Source organism: Heliangelus exortis, chromosome 6 (assembly GCF_036169615.1).
Source record: "Heliangelus exortis chromosome 6, bHelExo1.hap1, whole genome shotgun sequence".
NCBI lineage: Eukaryota > Metazoa > Chordata > Aves > Apodiformes > Trochilidae > Heliangelus > Heliangelus exortis.
Window position 1 is genome coordinate 25,732,818 of NC_092427.1, and position 21,528 is coordinate 25,754,345.

Below are 21,528 nucleotides of genomic sequence, written 5' to 3' on the forward strand. Positions count from 1 at the left end.
CTACTGACTCATCAATCTGCATTGGTTCCACCTTCTGCTACCCAGGAATATCCATTGTGACATCATACGTCAATTAAATTGCTTGCAGAGTTAAATATATTGTATTATGTATACAGTTTCACTTTGCCAAAAAATAATGATTTACTACATTTTTCACTCAGACATTATTTACATGTGACTTGGGTTGCATTTGACTGAAATGGGCATACTGTTTTAAGAAGCATAAAAGCATCACTAGCGTTTTTAGAAAATTTTTACTTGCATAAAAAATGTCTGGCATGTTTAAAGTGGTTTTATTAACATATATTCTGTGTTTAAAACTGACTTGTTAAATGCATTAACTAAGCACACATTTGGTAGTTCTCGCTTGCAGTTTATTCAGGTTTTTAGGACAGGGAGCTTGTGTCTATATACTTTAATCATGACTTGGAAGGGGAGTATCACCTTTGGTGCTTTTTCATATGTACTGTGAGTCAAGTAAATATGAATGTTAGCTTATTCAATCTAAAGAGGAGGATGTTTATTCTGGTTTAGCACTTAAATCCTGTCATTCTAGATATTTAATAGGAAGGTAAAAATGCTTTGGACTTTGAAAAACAGTCACAAGGGAAAACCCTTTGCAGGAAAAGAATAGGTTTAGTGTGCAAGGAAAAGGAAATACCTACAGCAGTTGGTTGCTTAGTGATCTTAAACTTTGTTACATACTCTTAAGAGTGCAAAGCTCTGGAAAAGTCTAGAAGGTGTATTTATGCAGTAGTGCTTCCTTTTTTTTTTTAATATTATTTGTAGCACAAATATAACTCCACCTGCATATTAAGATACTTATGCCTGGGAAATAATGTGTCTCCAACTTGTGTAGGAAAAGCTAAAATGGAAAGCATCGCTCTCTGTATTTCTGGAAATAATTATTGGAAATAATAACATTATGAGGCAGGTAAAAGATAACTGTTATCCTTCCAAAGAAGTCTGGAAAATTAAAATGGCATTCTTACACAGATAAATGTCAGATTGTTAACCAGATAAACAGCAATTTTTATAAATTTAATTAAACATTTAATACATACATAAGAAATACAACAGTATAAACTTGTGAGTTTTAAAATAAAATTAAAAATGCAAACATGAAGCATTGATATGACTTTAAATATTATTTTACTGTTTATGTGAGGAAGTGCTTCATATACATAATTACTCCTGATGGGGGGACCAAAACCATCTGCATTCTGTAGAATTCAAGGCCTTGTAGCTTTATAAGTGCATTTAATATAGGGTATTATAATTAAAAGGAAACAAAATCCTACTTTAAAAGTATCGTGGTTTGCTTTTTTTAATCACCCTGGGATGGAATTTTGTATCTTTCCAGAGTACTTTCATTATTTTTGAAGTGCTGTTAGCACAGACTTGAAATAAGCAGCAGTTTTATCTTGACTCATAAGTATGTAATAGCAATGAAAACAAATGCTCATGATTTAGAGTTCCTTGAAGGACCTGAGCTGCAGTGATAACTCTTGTGCACAGCAGTTCCAGAAAATGAACTAGTAATTATGTGCTAATGTATGTTTTATTTGGTTGTTGCTTTACTGTATTGTATGGAGTCAGTGTGGAAAGATTACACCTGACTTACCCACTGGAAACTGGATAAATTCTAGAGGTGTGAGACTCCCCTAAGATGAGAAGCAGTTGGAGTCCTGCATGAAATTCTCCACAATGTTCATATTTCTGGGGGGGAAAAGTACTTCAGAAAAAAAAATTACAAAAAATCATCATTCAAGATTGCTATATTGTTTCTTTTTTCCCTGTAAATATTTAATATTAGTAGAATCATTAAACAGTGTTGGATAGTTAATCTTTGATTTTTAATGAGTTAATTAGACAACTGTGGTGGTTGGGTGTACTCTCTTCTTACATAATATATCAGCTATGCAGTTATCTACGTAATAATATATATAATAATATATAATATGTATAATAATGCATAATATATAATATAATAATATATGCAGTTATTTCTGAAGGATAATGAAATAATTTTTCTCTAGTTTTTAGACAAAAGAACTTAATCTCAATATTAATGTATTTTTGTGCTGAAATGTTATCACTTAGCAGTTTTCATTTCTTGTCTTCTAGTTGAAGCTTTGTATCAAACCACTTACCCAGAATATCTCCAGTACATTTACCTAGTGGCTCCAATATCTCTTATGATGCTGAATCCTCTTGGGTTTATCTTCTGTGAAATCCAGAAGTGGAGGGATAATCGCACTGTGTCACAGAGCAAAATCAAAATAGTGGGCCTAGCACTCCTTCGAGTTTTGCAGAACCCAATTGTGTTCATGGTCTTCATAGGAATTGCCTCAAACTTTATTCTTGGCCAGAGAATTCCCGAATACCTTGAAAGTTTCCTTGATGGACTGGGCAGTTCATTTTCTGGCTCTGCTCTTTTTTACCTTGGACTAACTATGGTTGGACAAACAAAAAAACTGACAAAGGGTATGTTTGTTGCACTGATCCTTCTCATCACAGCTAAACTGTAAGTTTGATTTATGTACTTCTGTAATTTTGTTCTCTAGATGTTTTAAGTTCTGAATATGCTGTCAGATGGCTTTTCTCTTGAAATCATTATAGTGACAGTATATTTCACTTGCAGCATTTTGAGTGTTTTCCAAACTCTGATAGGCTACAATTATTAACTTTTAGAAGAAATATTCCACACCACAAACCTGTTGCCAGACTCTGGAGGGAAAAAAATTTGGAGGTTCATATATAGTCCACAGGCCATCTGTCATGAGTTTGGTCTATGTGGAATTAATAGCTTAAATTAAAATTTGCTATTTAAATGGTTAGACAAGAGTGAGTTTAAGTATTATTTGATTAGTATTTGCATTTTGTTTGGATTAAACAAGGTATCTCTAAGTTAGTTGGTTTTGCTTGCTTTGGCTGTAAACTTTTGAGACTGCTGTATTGTCAGAACTTAAAAATGATCCCTTTGCACTCTGAGGCTATCTGACTTTTAAGCATGAATTAATGACAGCTTGCATTTAGAACTCACACCATCATTAAATACTCTTGAATATATCAGCTACTGGTGAGCTCAATACTTCATTTGCTGCAGCTCTACAGTTAATATGATAGAGCAGTTGTTTGGGGATTACATTTGTACTGTAGTATCTGATGGTGCTTTTAAAGACCTAGTTTGTAAAGCTAGGTGTACAAAGTGCAAAGTGACAAATTTTGTAAAAACATGAAAAAAAAAGGTTTATAATGTTACCACTTTGCTTTACTGATGAGTTTATGTAATGAGCCTGTGTAAGGCTAATATAGTGAGCCTACTAGAGATGGGAGGAACAGAATAGCATTGATGCAGGGTGTTTTGCTGGCCAAAACTTTGAGAATAGTTGACTTAATCTTGAGCCTTTGTTATAATTTGGACAGGTTGCATAAAGGTAGCCTAATATTCAATGCTGGTGATTGCTTATAGCCACTATTACTTTAACATATTAAAAAATAGGGTTTTTTTATAATTTACCTTTCTAAATCTTAAGTCTATACAAAGAATGTGTTTGCACTCACAGAGGATATACTTATATCCCAGAGATTGGTGTCACTTTCACCTTTTCATTTCTTTTTGCATTTTTTTTTTCATTTAGCTTGTGACACAATTTTTTAAGTAGCTGGTAAATGTCCTGGTTAAAAGTAAAGGCAATCATTCAAAGTTATGTCACTGTTGTGATTTTCAGGAACAGTATTCAAATAAGCCTTAAATTTCCTTTTTAAGTAAAGAAGAGTCTATTTATAGAGCTTTAGTAATATTTTTTTGTAATAATTATTTTCCTGTCTTTTCAGACTCATGATGCCATTTCTCTGTAGAGAAATGGTGGAACTCTTGGACAAGAGTGACAGCATAGTCAACCACACCAGTTTGTCAAACTATGCATTTCTTTATGGAGTTTTTCCAGCAGCACCTGGTGTCGCAATATTTGCAAGTCAATTTAATATGGAAGTAGGAATTGTATGTAGTTAGCTTTTCCTAAATACATATTAACTTTGAGATGAACTTTGTTTATGAAATACATAAGAAACGGGCTTGATGAATTTGTTTTCTGTAGTGTAGACTCCTTAGATTTTGCTTATATTCCCTAAATCTCAAATATAAATTATACTTCAGGTTATTAGTTAAGCAAAGTTCTTTTCCCTGATGTCTCAAGTGTTTTGTTAGTAGATGTTCATAAATATATATATGCTCATACTTTTCATTTTCATGACTCTCATAGGAAGAACTGGGATAACTTTAAACATGAGGAACTTGTTTCTTTGTTGTGGTTTTGGTTTGGTTTTGTTGTTGATTATTTTCCCCCAAGAACCTTGAGCTATTGTTTTTGTAGGAAAGAACAGAAATTATGTTACTGACTTCAGCTTAAGATACAATTTTTTTAACTGTTTCCTTTTTTACACATTAAAAAACTACTGCTGACTTCAATTGTTTTTAATGTTATGTATTTTTGGTTTGTTTGTGTAGATATTTTTAAAAATAAAATAAAAGAGGAAAAAATTCATGTGCCTGGTAAAATGAGAAATCTCTTTAAAACAAAGATCTAGAGTATCCGTAAAAATTCACACTTTGGTCACTGTGCAAATTCTAGCAAGTATAAAGACAATAAGAAGCCAAAATTTAAATTACTTAAATGCCTATTTCTCATTAATTGGTGCATATTAGTATTTGCATAACTACATGCCTGCTTTTTTATTTATGAGGTGAACCTTTGCATCCAAAAGTAAATTGGAATGTTGTAAATCCACCTCTAGGCTGTAACCATTAGTATATTTGACATCCATAAAAAGGTCTGTAAGAATTTGCAGTAGGGAACTCTTTATTCCTGCTATTTCAGAAGCTTGTTAAAATTTTCAATTTAACTGTGTACATAAAATGAATACTTTCTGCCTTTAATTTGTCATATGAACAGCTCAGTGTTTTGTTAAAGGTCTGTGTATGTTTAAGTGAAAGGTACAATTTTTGCAGTGGTTGTATTACTGAAAGCAGATTATTTAGCTTGAGATTTGATTAAACTCTGTTCTCTTTTTTGTTTGGTTGGTTTGGTTTTTGTTTGGTTTTTTTTTGTTTGTTTGGTTTGGTTTTGGTTTTGTTTGTTGTTTTGTTTTGTTTTTTTTTCTGCAGATTACCTCAGGCATGGTGATAAGCACTTTTGTGTCTGCACCTATTATGTATGTTTCTGCATGGCTGTTGACCATTCCATCTATGGACCCCAACCCACTGGCATCTGCACTCCAAAATGTTAGCTTTGACATAAGTGTTGTCAGCCTCGTGTCTCTGGTAGGTGTTGGCCAAGTGAAATACAGAAGCTCACTGTCACGTCAGGGTAGTGTGAATACATAAGCCACAAACTGAGTCATGGTAAGATGAGAGTGATTTAATCATTGTATCCTGTTGCAGAGGGATGAGGAGGAAGTTAAAAATCTTGATTTAGCAAGGGCTCAGCTAGAAAATTGCACTTAGGTGGCTGGGTGAATTAGAGCACTGGTGCTCACATTGACTGCCTGGTATATAAAATGTGTGTGTGGATGAGCTTCTCACCCTTTAACCTTCTGTTTCTTAAAAAGTAATGACATATGGCTGAATAACAGTTCTAGCTTACCTCCCAGGGAATAATTGCATCAAACTATGTGAGCTGCTTGGGTATCACAGTAATGGAGGCTCTGTAAAAACTTCAGGTCTCGAAACATTAGTGGATTTAGTGAAGTATTAGTGTTAGTGAAAATGTTTAACTTGTAAGTTTTAATCTAGCTTTATTAAATTCCTGTCCAGAAATCCTGAGTGCCCTATTCTTAAATAGGGGGTTGATATCCCAGAATTCCAATCTGAATTGAGTGTTGGCTTTACAGGCATTAGAGAGAGTGCATTTCTTTTATTTGCTTTTTTAAAATAAAAACAACCATGTTGTAGGAAGTTGGAATTTCCTTAAGTTGGTGTCTCACTAAAGTCTTGTAGTCTTGAAACTGTGTTTCAAGGGAAGCCACAAGTGAGCACTGCCTCTTGCTGTCACAAATAATCTTGGGAGATTCAGTAAGGACAGCATGGAGGAGAACCTTTTAAAATCTAACTTGTCAGGATGTTCTGGGATCATTGATGTCCTGAAGAACAAGCAGGCTTCTATGCATTAGAGGCAAGCCTTTGGTACTCCCTGCAAATATTTCACTATCATGACAACACAAAGATGGATTTCTTTTTCTAGACATAATTTCTGAGGCATAGGACTGGCAGATCATCTGGAGCTGACTACAGTAGTCATGTTGCTAAGAAACTTGGCAAGGAGATTTGTTGTATATGTAATTTCAACATAGTCTGCCAGAATACTCATTGTTCTTCCGGGGTTTGTTTTAGTCTTAAATTAAATTTACCTTGTGTCTTCCAGATCTGGTCTCTTATTATTATTCTTCTGAGTAAGAAATACAAACAACTTCCTCATATGATCACAACAAATCTACTTGTTGCTCAGGTCAGTAGTAACTCGAACAGTGTTGTTTATTGTTTGGTTTTGGGGTTTTTTTAAGTCTCATTTCAAAATTGCTATAAGTTTGGCTTCTGTAGCTGTATCTTTGTAGAAATCTAGGAAGGGCAAGGGAATCTAATGTGTGACTTGGGCCTTGAAATACACCCTTGAAGAAAATGAGATTTTGACTCTGATAGTATGGTTCTCAAACAGAACTATAAGCAATTGGAATGCAGAGTGGCTTCTGAAATATACTTTTAGCAATGTAAGTTACTGCCTAGTAGTACTTTGTGCACTTCCATGTCAGTTTATGCCAATCTGAAGTCAGCAATGCCAGGATCAGCAGCAGGGTGTGGAAACACTTAATCCCTGTGCTTGTTCAGCTCCCTGAAGTGGCTCACTGAGGGATCAGGCAGGTGCCAGTGCTGATGCAAGGAGGACTCTGGGAATGCATGGCTGGTAGCTAGGGAAAGGGAAAGCCAAATAGCTTTGGATTCATTTTAGTTCTTATTTAAACTGAGAGAGAGAGCCATAGAGCACATGTTCCTTCTTTCCTTGAAGTTAACTGCACAACTGCTCTTAAATTCATTGAGAGCAGCTTGGGCTTGTAATACACCTGTGTGGTGGTGCTTTCTCAAGTGCACTGTGCTTTAAAAAAAGAGGAGAAAAAAAAAAAAGGGAGAGTAAACTCCCTGAGGTCTGATCATGGAGTCATATCTGAAAAAAGCAATGTATGAGAGCTGCAGAAGCTTCTTCTCTATAATAGCAAAACTAACTTTCATTTTTGAAAATGTTTCAACTATTGTATTGCTGTTTTCATATTTCAGCCTATTTTTTCTTGTTTCTTCAGTACTAAAACTCTTATATTAGGTATCTCTGGGTGAAAACCTGTATGGTTCTTGGTTGAACAAACACCTGTCATCCTGAGCTTCATGTCCAACTAATTTTAGATTAAATGGTTTGTACTTAACACCAGCTTTACATTTTAGTTATATGTAAAGATTATATATTTAACTTGTCTTACTCCCAGTTCGTCTGAGATATTTATTTGTTGTCCAAAAAATGCTGAAAATAGGATCCCAGTCAGTGACCTAACTGTAATATTGAGCTTACTGCTGCCACGAGAACCACCCAGTTCATAAAATTACACTTTAGTGAATCTAGGAGTGGAGTTTTGAAGCTTACTCTAGCAGTATTCCACTGTGTTCAGTTTTTCTTGTCATCCTGCTTACACAACTTAAATGATGACATCTTACCTTTCTTTCCAGTTTGTTGCTTGCATTGGAATGGTGGCATGGAATTTCATTATTAAAGAGAAAGACGTCACCCTGCAGATCCTAGTATTTATATTCCTCTACAGCTCACTTTATAGCACCTATCTGTGGACAGGTATGATTTTTCTAGGCAGAACTTAGCTACTGTAATATAAGATTGATATACTGAAATACTTTTATTCTTCAGAGTAATTGTTCCTTTCACTTGTATGTAGCCCTACAGATGTGCCAAGCTGCAGCGCTGGCAGGGCCAGGCTGAGTGTCAGGCACTGCTTCTGATGTGAGAGACTGGGCAGGTCTTGTTTGTCTTTCCTAGATACAGGCAGCTGCTGAAAAAAAGACAAGAACATGCTCTCAAGGCAGCAGCAATTACAACTAAAGTGCATGTGGTGGGTTGCCCTTCAGCTAGTCAAAAGCTTTACAGTTTTTAAATATTGTAGAATTTAAGGTGTTCTATTATACAGCACTCCATAGGAAATGCAGAGTGAAGGGAAATACCAAAGTGGCTTTAATATTTCTTTTCCCTGGAACTGCATTTTCTAAAAACAATGTTGTGTGTTCTGCAGGTGTAGATTATTTACAGGTAGAGACAAAAGATGTATCCAGAAGCTTGGAGAGTCTTATGCATATGATGATAAAAAAGAGACTTTATGTGCTGTTCTTGATTCCAGAAGTTAAAAGGTTTAATTACTGTAAGGTTGTGGAGCAAGTTGTGTTTAGCTGAAATAGGTAGCTCGTAATTAGTGTAGCCTAAAGTAAATACTAAATTTGCTTCACTATAAGAAGTGTTGCTGAGTTGTGAACTGAGCAGTCATTCCCAGAAGGTACTCTCATATAATTATATATGTAAAAATATGTAAAACTTTTTTGTAAAATTTATCATTGACATTCCAAAAGGGCTAGTCAGTTTTTAAAGAAATGTCGTAACAGAAGACGACATTATTTGTTGGTTGAGATTGTCAGACTAGATCAACTAGTCCTTAATAATTTAGTTACTTTTGTCTTAAGTGTTTTTATGTATTTTAAACACTTGTGAAACTTTATCAGCATTTATAGGCACATATTTAATATAAAGTGTGCTGGAATTTCTCCAGTGCTTCATTATTATTAATGATGTTTTAAGATAACAGGTGTTTCTATTTTACTTTCTCAGAATGCAACTAGACTATTTGAAGGTCTGAGATGAGTATCTTGGTTGCTGGCCAGGTCACACCATAGATTGTTTAGGTTCTGCAATTATCAGTTCCCTTTTTAATAATAAACAAGGCATTTCTTTTGGTTTTGTTTTGTAGGTTTTCTGTCTTTCTCTTTGTTTCTGTTGAGGAAGAGTGAAACAGTAAACATTCCCATTGGGTTTATTATCGTAGCTGGATGGGGGTAAGTTAATTTGGATGTTTCCCTGTAGTACTAGTGGGGGCGTGCTACATATGTTACTTTGTTTGTCTTTTGCTCTTCCAGAGTCCCAACGCTTCTGGTGGGAATCTTGCTAATTGTTGGTGAACGTAGTGACACTGGTATTGACTCTGCCTTTTTCTATGGAAAATATCAGGTATTAATGTTCTGTCCTCATCACTTCAGATTTCTGCCATGTCTAGTACATTACTGAGAAACTGTGCTCTCTTTGCTTCTTTTATAAGTAGCTTCCAGTTAAAGTATATAGACCAGCATAATACTAATATCCTTATAGAATGCTTATAGATTGATACAAAATGTATTTTTGTGACAAACCATTAGGAAAACCTGTTTGAACAAGGTCCTTCATATTTAGGCAACTATGACTAAGGAAAAGAGGGAGTAGGCTTCCCAAAGAAAGGGCTTAGGAGTGGTAATGAATTACAGAGCCCTTTCCTGGTGACTAATTTGTAGTCTTGCTTGATAATTATCTTAAATTGTTATTGTCCACTACCTAATTAATGGCTTTTGGTCTGTAATAGATAGGATCTGCATTACCTGTGTGGCAGTAATTGCATGCACTATGGGAGACTTCTCTGCACAATCATGGGTTGAAAGTCCCTGAGCCTGAACTATGTTTTTTACCAATAAATAGTTCCTCTTATCAGAGGATGTAAAGTGCATTAGCATAGATATGTCATGTTTTCCCTCTGTCTTTCCTATTGATAGAGAGCCTATGAGTCTCTCAGGGCTGTTCATGAGGCTCTTTCATGAGTATTAAATAGTCTCAGAGTGGACTCTGAACATCAGTGACAGCTGATTAGAAGGAAAGGTTAATTAATAGGATGCTCCCCATTGGCAAAAGCCTGGAAATTAGAGGTGTGCCAGAAGGTGCACATTGTGCTTGGAATTAAAAGCAGAACTTAAACAAGAACACTAATGATTCTGAAGGGAAAAATTATGATGAAGGGAGGTTTTTGGTTTGCATGGGAAATAGAGGTATCAACATACAAGAAAATGAAACAAAACAAAAAAACCAAAACAGCTGAGTTACTCAAGCAAGGAAAACAAGTCTCATATACCGATTGCTCTTTCAGTGCCACAAAATGCAATTCCATCTTATGCAGAAGTAATTTGTTAGTATATTTAGGAAAGAATAGAAATTAGGAAGACGGATGTATGCAACCATTCTCCTTTATTTTGTATTTAAGTATATTTTTCTTTGCTCTCTTAACAGATAATTACCACAGCAGTGATACTATTCATCAGTATATTGATGTCAGGTATCTCACTTATGTGCATGAACAGAACGAGGCAAGAGTCAAGCTATGAGGTGTTGAACCCATATTCACCACGTAGCCAAGTGGAGGAAGTTGAAGTGGAAAAGAGTGGGGGGAATCGAGCATCAGCCTCTGTCCCTCAGCCTTCTCCAGGTTCCCCTGCACAGCCTTCTCCAGGTTCCCCTGCACAGCCTTCTCCAGGTTCTCCTGCACAGCTGTCTGCAGAAAGAGGTAAAGAAAGATAGAGTAAAGTGATGTTCCAGATTTTATTCTGACCCAGGAAGGATGCTTGTATACACCTTCAGGCATTAGACTAGAGCAGAAGAAAATCCAGATATAACTGTCCAAGGATTCAGGTTTATGTTTCTAAGGAAAGTTTGATGGTTATCACTGTCAGGGTGGGGAAAGTGGACAGGAAAAGAAAAAGGCATGTGTATCTTAAGTACTGATGTCTTGATGAAGATGTGATAAATGCAGTTCACCATGCATCTTAGTTTGTTTACCCAATAAACTGTCTCTCTGAGAATGAATTCTGTGCCAGCAGTGTTGCTACGCCCTGGGTTTCTAATCCTTCTTATTTGTATGTAGCCTTTTTGATGACTTACTGTATGTTTTTCCTTATGCTAAAAACACTTGCATTGCTTCCATGGTTGTAGTGCCATATTAAATATTTCTATATATTGTAGTGTAACTCATTTATCCTTTCAGTTAATTGGAAAAATTAATCCTGCTTTCTCCTTTTGAGTTGTTTTTAAGCATAACAGTTAAAACTGTATATAATATATTGTTAAACTTGGAAAATAAATTATGCTCATGAAGGAAACCAACTATCCTGTTACTCTATATTCTAACAGGGTGCTGTTCTTGTCAAACAACAAATGGTGAATTATCCTGTGCTAGAGAGAGCAAAGCAGCTACTGTTGAAAGCAAGGTTCCTCCAATTGAGACAGGTAAAGCTGTAGTGCCTCCTTATTTTAATAGTACAAACTCTTCTACAACATTTACATCTGTTGCTGTTACAAAAAAACCCCACCTGTGTGGGCTGTGGTTCTCTTAACTTCATTCCTCACATTGAATTCAAGTGTTGGGTGACATGTTAGTTTGTTCCCTTCTGATAGTTATTAGTACTCTTTCAGTGCCTAAGATGGACAGTTGTTTTGGATAGTTATTTTTTATCACAAAGCTTCTTTAAGATGTCCTTCTGATCATTCAGACCTCACCTCTCTATCATTGCTTTGTTTGGTCATTGGAGGATGAATGTGTAACCCTATTTTGCCTCAAGTGTTCCACGTAAACAAACTTTTGTACATTCTCAAAGTCACAACTTATGTCTGCTAAAAAGGCCTTTGAAGCCTTTGCTGTCATCATGCACAGGTTTTGAATGAGAAACCTGAATGAGATGTAGAGGAACAAGTACTTTCTGCATATTAGGTCAAATGCCCATGCTGCTGTACTACTGGTGTCTAAGGGAGAGAGATGGAGAAAATTAATTAGAGGCCCTTAGGAGTCACTCAAATAGAAAAAATGGATCATAATGACTCTTCAGCACCTGATGGGAAACTGCATTCTCAGCCCATTTTCACTGTACATCACTTTCAATAATCAAAGCTAGCTGCAGTACAACCTTTCTCTTTCTCCTATTTTTTTTTACTTTTTTTTTTTTTTTTTTTTTTTTTTTTTGCATCCTTAACAAGGAAGTTCAAATCTTTCTGCAACATAGCTTTCAACAAACCCAGGTATTTCACCCTGAAACAAAAAGTTATGTTTGTCTCTTACAAAATGCTAGCTTTCCACCTGTTGCCAACTATTTTATCTATTAAGTAATTCAGACAAGCATAATAAGAATGTCTTCCAAAGACAGAGGAAGGCCAGTTTAATTTTCTTATCCTGAAAGATAAGGTAGAAAATATCTTAAGATTGAGTGGAAATTTTTTCAGCCTAGAGAGTGAACACTTCAAAGCTATAAATCAATAAAAGCAAAATGTAATGAATACACCTGTGTAACTTTGCAATAATTACTAATCCTTCTACTATCCCATTGAACTGCTATGACAGGTATCTGTTGCTAATTCTCGGGTCTGTCCTTGCCAGGAAGTTTTCCACTGCCACCTAGAGGAAGATGCTCAGAATTCCTTAGAACTCTGTAGCTGGAAGACAGGCTCTTTGGATGGATAGAATTATGAGTGTTTTGATATACAAGGTTAAAAATACAGTCACAGAACTGAGATTGATTTGGCTGATTGTCTGATCTGGAGCTCTGCAAGTGCTGAGATACAGAGTAAAAACGTTAGAGTTGATAGTTTATTTGAAATATTTATTCTGGAAAATAAGTTTAAAATTGGCTCTGAGTAATGGCTATTTTTTAATTGATTCTTGTTGTTGTGTTTTCTAAATGTTAACCACAATTTAAGTTTGCATGAAATCTTTGAAAGAAGAGTTGCAAAAAGTTTAATTCATTTTAGGAACTTATGGAAACTGCTGTTTCATTTGAGAAGAGATATCTGAACATTTTATTGTCAAAGCTAATATTTAACTCTGTGTATGTGACTTCAGTACAGGTATTTACAGGGTAATTTAACTCAGGAAATTACATTAACAAGGTTGCTCATGGAGTTCATAATTTAGGAGCCTGATGAAAAATTCTGGTTTGTTTTTCAGCTGATCAGTGTGTGAGTCATTGCAGTGCTCAAACCTGTGTATTGGCTCAGGAAGAACAGATTCTACAGACCAGAGACAAACAGCTGGCCAGACATGTGCTGCTGTGCTTACTTCTTATTGTTGGCCTGTTTGCTGTAAGTATTTTTTCTCTCCCTGTTGTTTAACTCATAGAGACAGAATGATTTTTATGAAAAGAATGTGGACAGTCCAGTAAAGATCTTCCAATCCCTCATAATAAAAAAAAAGTTTCATTTTGTTTCTTTGCTGAAAGCAAGGCTTCATAAAATTAATATTTTCTGTGCCATATCATAAATTAAAGGCACATTAAGACTGATGATGTTAGGATCAAGACATACTGGAGAGCCCTAGAGGGAAAAAAAAAGAATTTTATCATCTAGTAATTAATTCATTACTACTCACATTTTTGTCAAGAGACAGTGTTCTTACCTAGAGAATAATCAATGAAAAATATAAAGTGAATTCTGCGTCTGAAGGGGACTGCACAAAAATTGCTCCATATGATTGTTCTTGTATTTTGAACCTGGATTTCTCTGAGGTGCTTTAATAATGAAGAATAGTGTCAGGCTTTATTTGAAATTCGAAAATACAATTTTATTGCTTTTAGCAGTGGTTTGGAGGCAACATAGCTAAGTTGGTGTTGCCAAGCAGCATTATTGAGTAGACAAGCTGTGAAGGTGGCTGCTTCTGTGTTAAAGTGTGAAATACAACAATGCAATGCATTAGGGAGAAAATGTGAATTTTTATCTGTGATGAAGATGTGAAACAACTCTCTGAGTGTTATGCTTAAAGTTGAGCTTCTTGTGGATGACATTTAGGGTGGGAGTATTTTTGTTTGAAAAGGAAAGTATTTGGGTACAAATATATGTAATACTGCAAAAAAGGGACAGTGTGGCACAGCTATGTAGTGTAGTAGCCATTACTGTTTCTTCTCAGGGTCATAAAAAATGAAAGTTTTCCCTCTTGCAAATTTCCTGTGTCAATTTTCCATACTTTTTTTTTTTTTTTTTTTAACATCTTCTCCATTTAAGAGATGTCCCAAATGGTATCTTCTATTTCAGTTGTACCTAATGATTACATAGTTACAATGAAATGAGACCAGTTACATTAAAGACAGCCTTTATACCCAAGGGTTTTTCTCTTTGAAAGTGTTTTCCTTCTGTTAGGCAAATAGCTGAAGTGGTATGTGCTTCAGCTTAATGCAATCTTAACTATGCAGAAAATATGTAGAAAGCACTGGTCTCAGTTAAGCTTAAAGACAAATACTGCAAATCTGTCTGGGCTAATATTGTCTGTGTTAAGTTGAATACCTAAGTAAATTCCTTTCGTAAACATGTAAAGGGGCAGGACCTCTACACTGGTATGTTTTGCATTATTTTTTAAAAAACAAAAAAGCTCCCTGACTATTACACTTAACTAAACCAATGTTGTAAGTTGTTTATTCTCTGTTATTTGTCTTTATCTAAATCATTTAACACAGTGAAAATGGTGCAAAAATCTATTAGCATGTGGAAAGCAAGAAAGTGCTTTTCATTTTTAAGTCAGGTTAAATTTGTCATTTCTATTGTGTGGTTTTTTGTGGTTTTTTTTTTTTTAACAGAATCTTTCCAGTTGTTTATGGTGGCTGTTCAACCAAGAGCCTGGAAGGCTGTATGTGGAATTGCAGTTCTTCTGTGCAGCATTTAATTTTGGTCAGGTACTTACCAATGTTTGTTTTGAAAATGACTGTTAGTGGGTGTTGTAGCAGATGCTGTTACAAGCACTGTAAGATGAAATCCTCAAAAAATTCTGAAGTCTCCAGTTCCTTCTGTTGTTTTGCCTTTATTTCTCAAGCTTTTTCTTATTTTTTAATAGTTTTCTCCTCATAATGCATGTCTTTTATGTGAACTTTTTAATGTTTTTGTATATGAACTGAATGCCAAATGCTTGTTGAAATTGAGTAGGATTTTATCCTTATTTATACCAAAAGCTTCACCAGCAGTACTTCTGTGGAATTACACCAGTATAACTAAATAGGTACAAGATGGCTACATGGATACTTCCACTATGAGACTTCAAGTTATTATCTCTTCAGTTTCAATTACAGCACCACTAATTAATAGCTGACAGTTACGTGTATTTTCCAGCCTATTTCAGTGCAAACTGGCACAAGGTAGCTCTGGTATCTGCAGGTGAAAGCAAGGCAGTTCTAGCACACACACTAGAAGAATGTACAGTGCAGTATCAAGTAAGGATAATAGTTTTGGTACAAAAGCAACACAGTAAAACGAATTTACTTGAGAGTATTCTAGTGTTCAAATCACAGTAAGATAATTCTTTTTTTGACATTAACAAAGACAGATTTAAATAACTGGCTATTAATAAGGTTAACCTTAACTAAGGTTAGCCATTTATCCTGAAGTTCCAGATGGCATATCACAGCATTAGGTTTGCTAAATTGTTTCTTGAAGAGTTTCTTTGTTGGAGTGGTATGTATTAATCTGTCTTTCTAAGGCCTGAATGAAAAATGAAAGCAGAAACATGATCCATTTTGAATGGTATCCGGAGAAGAGGGATACTTTTCACATGTTTTTAACATTTTATGTCTGTTCTTTAGAAACCAAATATTTTGCTTAATGTTGTTTTTTCTGTATTTTTTTTTTCTCCAGGGCTTCATTTGCTTTGGTATTTTTGGCTTAGATAAGCATTTAATCATTCTACCATTCAAGAGAAGGTAAATAGAATCTTTAAACTTACACCTAAGAACTTAATAATTAAAGAGAATAGTTTTTAAAGGGTACTGAGTGCTCAGTGCCATTGAATTCCATTTCTTTTTTTTTTTTTCAATCTTCTATATTTCTTTTCTCTCCAAGTCATGGAGAGCTAATTCCAGTTCACTGTGTGTCCTACTGCTGTCCTAATGACACTCCCAAAGGCAAAAATCCTATGGGCTCCCATATTGAAAAATCTTTGGCAGATGATGGTGAAGTATGTGACTGGATCAGTAAGATGATGGATCTTCAGAAATAATTTCAGCTGATAAATTAAAACTTAGATCTGAGCACTCAGGCAGATTCTGTCATCACTGTTTTAAAGTCCTGTATTTGTAACTTCATTGAAGTGCCTTGTGTGGGTGGACACTTTTGCTGTGGAGGTATAAGTTGAACAAAGCCATCTTTAACTTGGGGCCAGCTGGCTGTGGTGTGAATCCAGGAGCTAAAGCTGTCTCCCAGCTCCTCTCTCCTTCCTTCTGCCTGAGCCTAGAGTAAAGCCTCTTGGTGCTCAAAGGTGATACAAGTATATTAGGAAGATTGTATGTAAACTAATGTGCACAAAACCAGTAGAACAGTTGTGAAAAGCTTCCTCTATGAGTTCTGTTCTATTGTATGCAATTTCCTTTCAGAATGCTTCTGGGTGATTCACTGTTTTCCTTTTTTTTTTTTCTTTTTTTTCTTTTTTTAAATTTTTTCTTTAAGACTTGAATTTTTATGGGGAGGAAGAGAAGCTGCAGGGCATACAGATCCCTCTGTACCTGAGGAAATCAGGATGACCTGTCAACAGTTTGTTCGTTATCACAGAGATCACTGTGTCAAAAGTATTGTCAGAGGCAGAAGGTAAGGATCTTCTCTACACATAAAACCTGTTACAAAGGTCATAGCTCACCTGTAGGAAATAATGAAATTCAGTTTAATCTATCCATGGGCAGTTCCTGTTGTGGCATATTTATCCCAACCTCCAGGTGACAGTTAGGAACATAGCAGTAACAGAGAAATATTTCTGGTGTCACTCTGAAATACTGAGGTACAAGTCAATACATTACCTGATCTAGGTTTTATATGAATTATTTAAAAAAATGTATATCATCAAAGCATTGTCCTAGTTTTTGCTGTTTGCCAGAATTAAGGAGAAAAAAAATTGTTCTGAGCAAATTTACAGGATAATGCTTGTAATAGAGTGTGTATGTCTGAGCTTTGCCAAACCAGACATTTTTTGTTTTGCAATTAAGAAGGTGTAGGTATTTATATGACTGAATGTTTACTAATAAGGAGCTTTTACAGGAGGCAAAACTGCTACAACAATATCAGTATATATTCAGAGGCCACTCAGTATGTGAGATGATAGTGGTGTCAGGACCTTTAAACTTTTTAAGTTCATAAAATTTCTTTTGTTCATTCTTATATGAAGACCTAAACCTCAATTTATGACATCAGCAAAGCTTTCAGAGGCAAATGACGATGCTCAAATCAAGGATTATGTATTCAGGTATGTGTAGGTGGTTGAAGTGGAGTACAGACAAAAGCAGCAGAAACAAGAAAAAGATTCTATGTTTATTTAAATATTTAGTGTATGAAAAGGAGACGTGAATTGTTCTTATATGACACTTCTACTTTTCTTATCATGTGAGCTTTCAAGTAGGACCATTTGGTGGATGGCATGGCCTTTCAATGGTCAGTCTGAAACCCTATCCCACAGCTTTTTGACAGCATCATGGTTTCATTCAGTTTCCTCGGAAGTCAGTACTGTTCCATGAGAAACAGAATGATTTCCCATTTGTGAAAAAAAGAGCTATGGTAGTTCAAGGAATTGCTTCTTTCATGACAGACAGAAAAGATGTATCACAAATGTTTGTTTTGAAATAGGAGAAGTTTTTCAGCTGCTTCCTGTGCTTCTGTTGCTATTGTGGTTTCCTGGGCCTTGGGCTGTTTGTTTGAGTTTTGTGGTTCTTATTAGTCATGAGATTGAGATGAGATGAGAATGCATCAAAATCTGACATTTATAGCTTCATTGTTTTAATATTATCTTTGTGTGGAACTAGTTTTATGTCTTCTCCTTGCAAGTTAAAGCACTTCTCGTATTAAATATTCATCTAACTTGATCTTACTCTCTTTGATTTAAACATACTCTAAGACCTTGTAAGCGTGGATTTTTATTTATTTTAATTTTTGCTTCGCCACTAACAGACATTAACACTTGCTCTATGTTACTGAGGCTTTTAACTTTAAAAAATACAGAGAAAGAAGTTTGTGTTTTGCTCTCTTATGTAGCTGTTAATCATCTTCAGAAACTTGGGTTCCATAGAGCAGATTTTAGATAACCAGACACATTCTTTCGGGCAGGTAAATTTTTTGAACTGTTTTTTTTTTTTACTGCAACTAGGCAGATGGGCATTGCTTCATAAATAAGTAAAAGAAAATTAGTTTAGTCATGTTGTAAAGGCTTTGCTTATTCATAGTACTGCCTGTGTGGTAAATATTACCACTTGCAGATATGCAAGTTAAGTGGTTTCTGTTTACAATATATGTAAACAGCGTCCCTTTAAAGCTCTAAGTCATAAAGCCGAGTTATCAGTGCAGATTGAGTCTCTTACTGTGGGCATGTGGCGAGCAAATCAGATACCTTGTTGCACAAATTGTCATGCTAATAAGTACATGGAAAGTAAGTATCCAATAAATAGCATTACATTAAGTGTTCTTTAGCAAAGTTGCTAAGTTGCTACTTTTACTGAAGTGTATTTGTACAAGCCTTAAATAACTGTTCAGCTATTTTGATTCTCATTGAAGCTCTATAGGAAAATGTAGTGAGTGAACACTGGCATGTCCCTAATATAGAAAACTTGCAGATTCTCTTCTAACATGCTCTTAACTGTCATGATGTCTTTCCTTGTTTCCTGCTGTTTTTCCTTGCCTTTCACCGTCGTGCAGTGGTGGTACCAGATTTACAGAACATGTGGGTGAATCATTCCTTTGACATACAGGTGTGGTGCCAAGATCTCCACTGGCATCTTCTTTGGCTGTGACCTGGTGAACTGGCTCATGCAAGTTGGCCTTGCCTCTGACCGTGGTGAAGCTGTGATGTATGGAGACAGACTGATGAAAGGAGGCATCATCCAGCATATTACGAATGAATTTGAATTCCGGGATGAATATTTGTATTACCGCTTCATTCCCAAGAGAGCAGCTGCAGCCCAGAGCCACTGACAGGAGCATTGTAGGCAGAAGGCAGGCAGCTGGGGGTGAATGTGACCACCTCCTCTGCTGTCACCACTGAAACTGGAAGTATTTCTTTCTCAGGAGCCTCAGAGAATTGTTATTCTCTCTTCTAAAGTTTAAGAGATGTGGTTCTGCTTCCGTCTGTTCTGAAGGAAATTATATTTAGTGAGCATTCCAAGCCGAATGCAACTTGAACAAGACAAGGTGCTCTGCATTTAGAGCATTTTTTCCATTTCGAGCAAAACAAATAGTAAAATAATACATGTAACTGTGGTATTATAGAGCCATTATAAAAGCAGTTTTAGTGACTGGTGCCACAATGAAAAAATACAGTGAATGGGAGGTACTTTTCACGTTAAGGTATGTTTTCCATATTTTAGTGTGATGAAATACTGATTACTGTTTAAGGTCAGGCTTCTACCTGACATCACAGAAGTAGGTTTTTTTCTGTTGTACCCCATTTTTTACCAATCTGCTCTTGTCCAACACCAAGAACTTTTTCTAGTTGTTTACAACTCAGATCAGGTGGTTTTCTCCCTTAAAGATAAATCCCTCTGTTTTTAGAAGTAGAATTGTTGTGAAGCTTATTTCAATATCAGAGGATTAAAGGTGAGGAAATACTGAGTGGAATAAGTAATAGGTTTGTACAAATTTACCGAATCTTTTAAAATATATAAAAATAGCCACCACCTTGCCAAATTAGGAAATCATCTTATGTCTTGTAAACAATTGGTTCTGAAGTGTTGCCTTATGGTAGTAGTGACAGGTTTGTCAAGTGCAGAGTTTTTAATCTTTTGAAATTAGCCTTTCCAGTATAATTCAGAAGTGCCAGCCTCAAATAAAGATGTTATTTTATCAAATCAAATTTTAAAATACGATTACTTTTAAATCTTATTATATAAAGAATCCTAACTGAACATCCAAGTTAGGGTTTACAGTAGCTAAAGATCATAAAATTATAGTATTGGTTGCCTAAGACAGGTTTCTAATAAGCCTCAGGTTCCCTCCTACGACCTTTAAGTAGTTACTTTGGTATCATTCAGATTCCTGTGCACTGAAGGCAGAACCTGAGAATCTGTGTCCTACTGCAGTATTTTGAAACTCTTAAAAACAAACTGTAGTATCCAATAGCCATTATGCTGCCCTTTTAACCCTGCAAGAACAAAATTTGTAAGTCTGTATAAAAATTTTATATAGTGAGGGAAAGGAAACCAGCTATTTAAAAAAAAAATATTTGCTCAAGCATATGAGTAACTCTTCTCAGTCTTTTTTTAAGTCTTTTTTTTTTTAGTAGATTTTTATTATAGCTACTTATGCATCTACTTTGTATGAAGAATTAAAAAGTATTTTAGCAGCATAAACTACTATTCAAGAAACAGCAAGTTTATAGTAGCTGTAAGACCACTTGAGACTTACATTGGAAAAAGAATTCCTTTTACTGCACTTCTGCATTGTGCACATAAATATAACTGCATCTTACTGCATATGTATGGCATACAAACTGACATATTTTAATGTCTCCCAGCAACAAAATAACTGACATTTGTATCTGCCTGTGGCCACAAAGGAAAACAAAAGCATATTTCCATTTCAACTACTGATGACAGCTACACCAAATGTTTTCGAATAATTAAATATATGTGACTTAAAAAGAGAAGCCATGAGTATGTCTGCCTTCTAAATTCTGTAACTTGTCAATAAATCTGCTAATTGATTTCAGAGTTGTGTGATGTGTGGGAGGGCTATGTGTGCACGTCAAAAATTATGATGATTTTTTTTCTGAGTGGCTCTTGGGTTTTAGATTTGGTGTTTTTTAAATCCGCTGTTGATTCTTTTAAAGTAGGCAGATGACTTGTTAAGGGGTGTTCACACAAAGATATGAGTTTGTTTAACATCCTAAGCAGATCTTTAGAAACATTTCATATTATCATCTACTACCAAACATTTTTTTTTCCTTTTTTCAGGATGGGGCGTGGGGGCGGGAGTTCTTCAAGTATTCAAGAAGTTGATCTTAGGTCAGCTTTATGATTATATCCACAGTCACAGTTCTTGCACTCCTGTCTTTCACCATGAAGTCCTGCCCTCGTCTCCTGTTAATAATGGCTCTTCAGTTCCCTACATTTTAACACAATGGTTCTGTTTAAAGTAAGAAGTTGCTCAGAATTTCTGATTTGGAAAGGCTCCCTGTCACAAACCTGATGAAAAGAACACCTTTAACAACCGACACCAAGTTCTGTTAGATTGACTGTTACAGCTTTGTGACTGCTGGTACCATACACAGTAGTCCAATGAGAGTCTGTGATAGTTAATAAATAAATCAAATTAGGAATGAAATATGAGAAACTATATTCTATTTCTAAGTCACTGGCAGTTCTGGAAGGTAAGAATAGACTATGAATATCTTTAGAAGGTTAAGTAAATCTTTATCACATAA

At 35.4% G+C, this 21,528-nt stretch overlaps 1 protein-coding gene across 4 annotated transcripts in view; it reads left to right on the forward strand.

Moving 5' to 3' along the window:
* The window catches only part of GPR155 (G protein-coupled receptor 155), a 35,236-nt gene extending 14,423 nt beyond the window's left edge, over positions 1–20,813 (forward strand). For 3 of the 4 annotated variants that reach the window (XM_071747308.1, XM_071747311.1, XM_071747309.1), the window contains exons 3-16: positions 2,128–2,527; positions 3,841–4,006; positions 5,171–5,326; positions 6,426–6,509; positions 7,772–7,892; positions 9,070–9,154; positions 9,236–9,326; positions 10,407–10,680; positions 11,304–11,399; positions 13,108–13,241; positions 14,726–14,821; positions 15,774–15,838; positions 16,581–16,718; positions 18,860–20,813. In XM_071747308.1, coding sequence (XP_071603409.1) covers positions 2,128–2,527; positions 3,841–4,006; positions 5,171–5,326; positions 6,426–6,509; positions 7,772–7,892; positions 9,070–9,154; positions 9,236–9,326; positions 10,407–10,680; positions 11,304–11,399; positions 13,108–13,241; positions 14,726–14,821; positions 15,774–15,838; positions 16,581–16,718; positions 18,860–19,082 — 2,129 coding nt within the window. In that variant the 3' untranslated portion in view covers positions 19,083–20,813. Of the gene's footprint in view, positions 1–2,127; positions 2,528–3,840; positions 4,007–5,170; positions 5,327–6,425; positions 6,510–7,771; positions 7,893–9,069; positions 9,155–9,235; positions 9,327–10,406; positions 10,681–11,303; positions 11,400–13,107; positions 13,242–14,725; positions 14,822–15,773; positions 15,839–16,580; positions 16,719–18,806 lie in introns of all 4 variants that reach the window. The other variant, XM_071747312.1, reaches the window with a different exon arrangement.
* Positions 20,814–21,528: the final 715 nt, after the last annotated feature.